The sequence below is a fragment of the Brassica napus genome, chromosome C4 (assembly GCF_020379485.1).
Source record: "Brassica napus cultivar Da-Ae chromosome C4, Da-Ae, whole genome shotgun sequence".
Taxonomy (NCBI): domain Eukaryota; kingdom Viridiplantae; phylum Streptophyta; class Magnoliopsida; order Brassicales; family Brassicaceae; genus Brassica; species Brassica napus.
Genome location: NC_063447.1, coordinates 19,224,195 through 19,233,521, shown reverse-complemented (window position 1 = coordinate 19,233,521; position 9,327 = coordinate 19,224,195). Strand labels below are relative to the sequence as shown.

Genomic DNA, 9,327 nt, shown 5'->3' with positions numbered 1-9,327 from the left:
ATGATCAGATTTCCCTTTAGAGGGTTTCTACAACGAAGATTGATTGATTTGAATACTGTGATTTGAGTTCTTTTTTTTTTTGTCGATAAATGGTTCAATACAAAGATTAATCCAACGGGCTTGATACAAACACCAAGCAGAGTTCCAAAAGGAATAAGACGAAACAAGAAAAAACAGGAAAAGAAACATCAGTAGATGCCTTGCATAAAAGACCTTCACGTGAAGGGAAGGGAATAAGTTCCTCAAACACTCCTAACACTTCAGTGCCTATGGAGTAGGTTAGCTGTTTACACTTGCACGATGCCAGCAGCTTCAGATCTGATATTAGAGGAGAGCCAGCGAGGGCCACCAGTTGCAATGTAGGATTGGTACCTTCCATCTTTGGTGACGCTTGAAGCAATCTCAGTAGCGACGAAATTAGTCTGATCCGATACTACCATTATCTGGCAAAGATCAAAATTATGCATCAACCGCAAGATTCTTGAAATGTCAAGCGATAAATTGGGGAAGAGCCAAGGTGAAGTCAAAGCCTTCCATGTCTCCGAAGAAGATATTTCAAAGCACACTCTTTTGACTCGGAGATCAAGTAGCGCTTCTACAGCCCATTTGAAAGTACTCAAACCTGCCAATAGCTTAGAGTTTGTAGGAGCAAAGGCCCCTCTACTATGAAAGACTGGTACGCCATGAGAGTCCCGCACAATCCAAGCAGAGCCATGCTGCTGAAGAGGATCTATCCACGACGTCGCCAATTTACACTTCAAAATACCAACTGGAGGTTTTTTCCAATGAAGCGTTGAGTGGAGTCCAAGTCTAGGGGTCTCGGTAGAAATAAGCTGGAGATTAAGCCAAGTAGAAACCTTACCAATCAATCTTATCTGCAATTCTAATTTCTTAATCATTTAAACCGCTTTTAATTCTCTGTACCTTCGTTACATTATACTTTGTTTAGCTTAATTTGATAACTGAAATATATTGAATGATCCAGAATTTCTTTAGATTTGATCCCTTAATATTGTACTGCACCTCTTTATAGAGTGCTCTTAGAGTGTTCTTGTCGTTAAAAAGGATGTTTGTAAGGAGTTCGCACAATTGGCAAGTATTTGGTAATTCGGATGTGTGCAAACTGCAAACAGTTTAATGAGGACGGTGCATTTTTTTTGTAACGGTGTTTGTTTTGAATCTTTTATTCAAAGTAACCAACTGCGCGAATACTCCAACAAAACGAAAAACAAGTTTTATACGGTCAATGCCGTGTTGAGCGGGAAGCAAGTCTATGAGCTTTCAGCGCAAGATAAGAGCTATGGAGATGGAGAACCACATAATTAGTGGCAATTTCTTCCATCATTTTATTTAACATTTTTAAAACTTCTAAATATATTGGTTTCACATATCTTATCAACCGAAAACGGGTAGATGAAAGTATTAGTTTCCAAGTATATTTCACATGATTGATGGTGTCGTCGGATAGAACCAAATAATCAAAGAAACTGTCACGTGTCTTCAAATAGAGCCAAATAATCAAAGAAACTGTTGCGTTCGACACGCTATAAGTCAAGTCAGTCAATCTCTTTTGGTTACCAATAAAGATTAGTCAATCTTATACAGCTAGGATCGAACACGAGCCTTGGGCATGGTGAGATAATGTGAAAAAAAAATTAATTTTATTTATATATAAAAATCCTCACATATGGGAAAATAGAACATATTCCGGACCTCAACTTTGCATTACCAACGGTTTACAATAAATACTAGGTAGTGATCGTGTCATGTACGGGATAAGATAATTATCAAAATGTGTAAATTACGTGATTTAGATTATGTATATTATAATAAAGTTGGATATTTTACCACATTTTAGAATTATTAAAAGGTTGATTGTTCACCGTTTTTAAAATAGTTTATGGTTTTTTATTTTTTAAAAACTATTTTTTTTACTAATCAAATTTTTTTTCAAAATAGATTCTTCCAAATTTAAAGAATCCGATTTAAAATAACAATTTACTTCTTAACAAAAACTGAAAAATATGTTTTCTTAGTTTTTTTTTTTGTTTTCTTTGGCAATAGTACATGACTTTTCTTTGATCAAAAAAGTACATTACTTTTCTAATATTTATGAAAAATAAACTCGGTATCTATTAAAGACAACTGCAGTTTCTGGTTCTTCTAAACATTGCTATTGCCAGAACACTCATTTTCAATTAATTCAACACCCCGTACGCTAGCCAAAACTACATAGACGTCTTACCCAAATTACCAAAACATTTCAATAGATTAATAAAACATAATAACACATTTTCATTGAATCACTTCTGTATTTCGATTTATTATAGAAACAGAAAACACTCCCTTAACATACCAATTGGCCGGTCGGTTTTCTTAGTGATGTGATTTTAGGATGCTGGTTCTTTTTTTTTGCTTAAGATAGTTGTGATTTTTGTAGTGTATAAGCGGACAAAGATTTGCGTTATATTAGCTAATATACGCAATTTTAATTTAGAAGGATTTTCGGTAATCATTTGATAATTAGACATAACAAATTAGGAAACTATATGGAGTTTATTTTCAATACATTGCCTAAATTTTGTTTGCAGTTAATAATATCCCGTTTATTAAAAGAATCAATGCTATATTTCTCTTATAATTTAAATCAATTTGAAATCTAATATACCATGTAATTACTTATTACCTTCTGAATCATTGTCCATATTCACACAATTGAATTTATGGAAACTTGACGATAATGTCGTGTTTCTTGGTGTGTACACCAGGTTGAAGGCAATTATTAAGAAAATTGGCATTTTAGGAAACCATTAGTGGGTTTCATTTTTTATATTTCATTGAGACCATAGCATGTTACACGAGGAAAAAAAACTTTGCAGTGTTGTCATACAGCTGCCCGCCTAGAAGATCGTGTCTTTTTTTATATCTTTTTTTTCTTTTAAACAATCCTTAATTGTAACATAGGAACACAAAATAAGGTTATCCATACATAAGAACAGTCTAATGAAATTGATTACAAATTGTGACTAAACCATGAATTTTGAAGTGTTCATAAGAATCTTCTAGTGTTTACCAAATATGAAACAAAGTGTTTGTGTACCTTACCTACCCAATCCTTTATATATATGCAACGACTATTTGTTGAATTTTACTGATTATGATTATAATAATTGACTGTCCTTGTGTTGAATTTTGAACCAAAACGTTTATATCAATAAGAAACCAAAACATATTGAAACTCTTTGTATAGGAACCGATGATAATCCAGAATGTAGCATTTTAAACGATGGTCACCTTTGGTACATTCTCGGTTAAAATAGTTAAATACAATGAAGATGTGATGGCTTTGTGTAGCATCGTTTAGAATTAGGGGTGTCAAATTCGGGTTGGTCCGGCTCGGCCCAAACCCGCTAACCCCGTTGATATTCGAGCCCAGTCCGATCCGGCCCACAAATATTTTAGGTCTAGAATTCAAAGCTTGACCCGGTCCTTGTAGGGTTATAGGGCTTTTTTGGGTTTTTCGAAAAATAATTTGTCATTGTCACGTTATATTTTTTAGTTTTAACATATAAAATGAAATTAAACTTTTCTTCTTTATCAAAAATATTTTACTTTTTAGCATGCTTTAAAAACATATTGTAAACAAACCAAATTTAATAAGATTTAAATAATCAAAAATAAATTAAAACTAAATATATAAGAAAAAAAATTTATGATAAACATGGTCATACGTTTCATATTTCGTATTTTGAAATAAAACACATGTTGTACATAAAAGAAGAATGTACATTTCCAAAATTTAAAATATGACACTTGTAATGATCAAACAATAAAGTGTATTAACAACTTTTATATTTTCTTTATTAGAGTTTGGATGAAAATATTAAAATAATATGTCAATACTAATAATGGTTTTGATTCAAGAATGATAATATTCAAGTTAAAGTATAAAATTCCGGGTTTTTGGGCTGGTCCTAGCCCAAAGGGGCTTAGATCTAAAATACCCAAAGCCCAAATGAACTTAGTCCGAAATGCCTGATTTTTTTTGGGCTTATAAAACTAAGTCCAAACCCAGTAAATTTTAGGGTTAGGCGGGCTCAGACTGCGGACTTCGGCCCTAATTGACATATCTATTTAGAATAATCTTGAAATGTGAACAATGTGGTCATATATTTAAAAATGGTTAGTTCGAAAGCAAAGCACCATTTTAATAAAAAATGGTTAATTTTCCTATAATAAGCAAAATCATAAATATGAATATAATAAGTGCATTTTTCTAAACCATTTGAAATTAGATGTGTTTTTTTTTTGTATTAATAAAAGAGAAGTCTAAAATTTTCTAACACAATAGTTAGGTACGACAACCTCACCTTAATATTCTTTTTATTGTATTTGACAGGTTATAAACTCGTGAAAATATTATATCAAGAGGCGGCCAGATCAAATAAATGATGTATTCTATAATAGGCATCATAAATATGATGCTTTAGATATAGGTTGTATCAATGGCACTAATTATAATTATTCTAGTTAAGAGAGGGTAGTTAGACAAGTAGGCTGAGGCTCCTCGAGAAAGTGACATGTCACCATAAAGGCAGCGACGTAAATAAAGTACCAAATTAAGGTTAGTTTTTCAAATTGCTTATCTACTAATAAGTAAGGGATATAATAATTTAAAATTTTAAAATATTAGTTTATTTTATTTTCATAATTATATCCCAATACCATTAGTTTCTTTTAATATCAACAAATTTTTTAAAACATATTTAGTTTTACGTTTTGATAATTATATACCTAAATTTTTTTTCTTAATTTTATAGAATTTGATTTAATATATTTTAACCAATAGAAATAGATAAAAAGTCTTGCCAAGATTATTACTTTTAAATATATACATATATACTATTAAATATAAATTTAAACAAAAAATATTTATTTTATCTTAACTTTTACATATAATTAAAATAAAGTTTAAAAATTAATTCTTAAGCAAATAACAAAATCTAAAAATTAACAAAATTTTATTTTTAAATATAGTTTAAATTTTAAATATAATTTAACTTTAAAATATAATTTAAATGTTACTTACAAAGTTTTTAAAAAACTTATTGTGTAATTTAATTGATGTTTTAGTATGATAACTTATAGGTAGTTAGCCGATCACATTGAATAAGTATATATTGATTAAAGAATTTTCGGTTAAAGGATATATAATTGCCTTAACTTTCTAGTCTTATATATTAAAACAGAAGTCACAATATTGATTCATGTGTGATTTTTAAAAAAATGGACCAAATGGTCCTATTCCTATAAAGTATATAGTCATATTACATTTAATCGCTAATCTTATCATTTAAATTTTGGGTCTACTAGAAATTTTATTGGGCTATTAATAATTGGATTTAAAGAATAGATGATCCATCGGATTTATAGATAATATAAATTAAATAAATATAATTTAATGTTGTAATACTATATCTCTATATGTTAAATATTTAAATATTTGTCGATGTTAACTTTTAAAATTATAAAGATTTTTTTTTAAATAACAAAAATCATATTATCTAACAATGATTAATTTTTACTACCTTAAACCGATGAAAATAAATTTTAAACTATATAGTTTATTTTAAAACTTAAACAAAAACTAAATGTTTAATTATTTACTCGATAATATAAATCTATGAAGCAGAAAGTTTAATTTTTTAAAAACTTTCTAAATTTGTGAAATGTTGCAATATTTTTAAATATGACAATAAAACAATAATTTACTAATCTTTATATATATAGTTACGATTTTAATAATGAAATAATAATCTGAAAATATATATATAGAAGAAGATACAAATACATGTGAAAGTTTAAAACAATCTATTCAATGAAAGAATATACCGTAAAATTATTATGTTTTAAAAATTGATAGACACATATATTATAATATATACCAATTTAGAATTGAAAAAAAAATATTTATATAAAAATAAATGAAAACAAAAATCTACGCGGTTGCGCGGTTCGAGATCTAGTTTGTATTAATGATGATAATTGCATCAAATCTGTTAGACTTGGTCACGAAGTATATACTTTGGTAGTTATTAAATACTCATTTTGTTTCATTATAAGTGTCGTTTTAGGTTTCAGCACACAGATTAAGGAAACAACTAGACCCTGATCTGTGCGCCAGCGCAGATATGAATTTTCAGTTTTTAATTATTTATTTTATTAAATGATGTATTTATAATATTCATTCATATTATATTCATTAAGTAAATATTTTTTTTTTGCATCTTAAACTATCTATTTTTTTACGAATGTGTGATATCATATAAAAAATATATAAAAATGAGTATATTGTTAATTAGATGATTTTAAAAACAGAAATTTTTCTTTCGTGTGCGATATCATATAAATAATGATCCACCCAGTTAACAAAAATCATGATTATTTTATGTGTAATTTTTTTATTTTGACCATTTCCTTAAAACTATATTAAATTTTACATATTTTAATTAGAATATTTTTAATATCTTTATTTTTTTATTTGAAATGCAACTCAATATTTTTTTAACAATTATAACAAAATATTTAAAAAATACCTTTAGAATTTTTTTGAAAAATATGAAAATTACATTTTAAATTAAAATTATCCTAAAATATGATAAGTTTTGATGTAAATGAAAACTCAAATTATGTCAAAAATAATGATATTCAATGATAATAACAATTTTAATTGATTATTTTTCAAAAAAATACATTTACAAAAATATTGTTTGAAAGAAAATTCATTTATCTTTCAAATATAAAATGAAAATATTATAATTAAATAATAAAAAATATAAATAAAAACCATAAATTTAGCAAATGACAACTGAGTTATATTATGCTAAAATTTTCTTTCTAACAATTTATCAAATGACAAATGAGTTATGAGCAAATAATACCATATAATTTTTAAAAACATAGCCATTCTTAAATATTTTTTGAATAAATAATTATTTTTAAATTTAATCAACTGAAAATAATATCCGTACAATTGTGTGAGTCAAATTCTAGTTTTATTGATGCATGTTATATATTAGTGCTACATGTTTTAGGTAACATTTTAATGATGCACGTTTTTAAAAATCTTCATTATTAAAATTATGCACGTAAGGCTCCACCTGCAGACCTAGATGGTCTGCCATAACCCTAGATAGGATGCTGACTGATGCTCCTGTGTCGCACAAGAATGTGGAAATTCAATACCCTTCACCGTGCATAGTATTAAAAATTGCCGAGGATCACTCTTCTTCTTCTTCTATGTAATCCTCATCCTCATCTTTTCTCTAGCTTCACAGAACATTCTCTTGATGTCTTCTTCTTTCTCTCTAGTTTCTCTGAAGAACATCCACAATCTGTGGGTATAATAGGCCTCCTCGAATGGCTTATCTATAGAAATCCTGAAGACTCTCTTTCGGAAATTTTTCTTTTCCTTTTCATTAGCCTCCTCTTCAGATGTTTCAGCACTTTTTCCTTTCTTTTCCTTAGGGTTCTTCCAGTAGGAACCCTATCCTCTTCCAAAGGATCTTCTCCATCATCTGAAGGTGTCCTGACGGTCTCTGATGGGTTTTCTGAAGGTTTGGGTTTGGGCCTGAGTGCATTAAGACGTGCAACATCTATCTTTGGCATCTGCACTCGGTAGGTAATAGGTACTCGTCGATCGATAGGCGCTGGAGGTTGTCGATCGATACTGGCCTCTGTTTGTCGAGCGATAGTACATTCACCATGTCGATCGATGGAGGTATCAGCTCGTCGAGCGATTCGAACGTTATCAGGGCTGGGCGGATGTGGGTGTTTCGCTGCGAACTCCTCATGAGTCAGGATCCTCACGGCATTGCAAGATGCGGTTGACTCCGTCGGTGTCATCGGTCGATGCTCTGGAGAGCCTTTCGATCGATTCGGACTGGGCAACGTCGATCAATGTTCGAAGTCTGGCGTCGATCGACACCAATGCGATCCGCCGAAACTCATCAAACTTTCTACTTCGAAATCTCCTTCTTGCAGCTTCTCTTCCTTCACTACTTGCCAAAAATCATCCTCAATGATGGCATTCATGTGGTGTTTCAACACATCATCCCCTACCACTCTTGTCGAGGCTTCTTGCCTCTTGACAGCATCTCATGTCTGCACAACCTGCATCTCCAGCTTCTTCACATGAGTGCTCAAAGTCTCAAACTTTGTGTTCAGGTTGGTGTAGACAGAATCAATCTTCCCATTGAAGTCCACTGTCATTCGCTGCTGTGTCTCAAGAACCCTATCGAGCATCTCTTTAATCTTGCTCTCTTGAGTAGGCGGCGGTGGCTTCTTGTAGTAGGAACTTCCATAATTCCTGTTGTGGCTGTAGTTGTTGTTGTAGAGTTTCTGGTACTGCGAACTCTGGTTGAAATTTCCCCTATTTCCATAGGAATTTCTGTTTCCACCCTGGTTTCCAGAACCTTGGAATCCAGTTCCACCAATGTAATTCACCTCTTCTTCTTCCTCTGCTCTACCCACTGTGTCTACAGCTTCTGCATCTTCAACCAAGCAGACCTGCTTCCTGAGAAGCTTGTGAACACTATCCAGTTTTGCCTTCACCTCATCCATCTGATCATTCCCAAGGATGGTGGCAGACTTTTTCCTCTTAAAATCAGTGTTCTTGGTGTTGTTGCTAAATGCTAGTTTTTCAATCACCTTCACTGCCTCTTCTGGATTCCTGGTGTTGAAGTTCCCATTGCTGGAAGCATCAAGAGCCATCTGGTACTGCACCGCGATGCCTCTGTAAAAAGTACTGAGCAGTTGTACTTCATTGAATCCATGGTATGGACAGTCTCTCTGATAAGATTTGAATCTGATCCAAGAGCCTCTGAATGATTCTGCAGGCCCCTGAGAGAAGGTAGCGATCTTGCTCTGCAAGTCTTCAGCGCGTGCTTCATCAAAGAAACTGCATAAGAATGCATTCTTGATGTCGCTCCAGGATGTGAGAGATCCTGGTGGTAGCTGCTTAAGCCAATGCGAAGCTTCTCAACCAAGAGAGAACTTAAAGAGCTTGCATAGGAGATAATCCTCTGGGACTCCTTTGACTTTATTAGTAGATAACAGATCCTAGAACCTCTCCAGATGGTCCATAGGATGCTCGAAGGACAATCAATGGTAGGGTATCTGTCCCACGAGTGTGTAGTACTGCGCCTTCAACTCAAAATCCCTCTGAATTGTGGAAGGACGAATGGCTGATCTGTTGATGTAGAACTGATCTGGACGGTTGTAGTCAGCCAACGTCTTGGGTCGCGCAGCCTCATCTACAGGTAAAGT

At 31.9% G+C, this 9,327-nt stretch overlaps 1 protein-coding gene across 1 annotated transcript; it reads right to left on the bottom strand.

The window, feature by feature from the left end:
* Positions 1 to 287: 287 nt before the first annotated feature.
* On the bottom strand, positions 288 to 899 carry LOC125585866. The gene has a single exon (XM_048755575.1). It carries the CDS (start codon positions 897 to 899, stop codon positions 288 to 290), a length of 612 nt encoding a protein of 203 aa, XP_048611532.1.
* Between the last annotated feature and the right edge of the window lie 8,428 nt (positions 900 to 9,327).

What these genes read in the sequence shown, in the direction of transcription:
- LOC125585866 (XM_048755575.1), bottom strand. Translation starts at nt 899, where the DNA reads ATGATTAAGAAATTAGAATTGCAGATAAGATTGATTGGTAAGGTTTCT.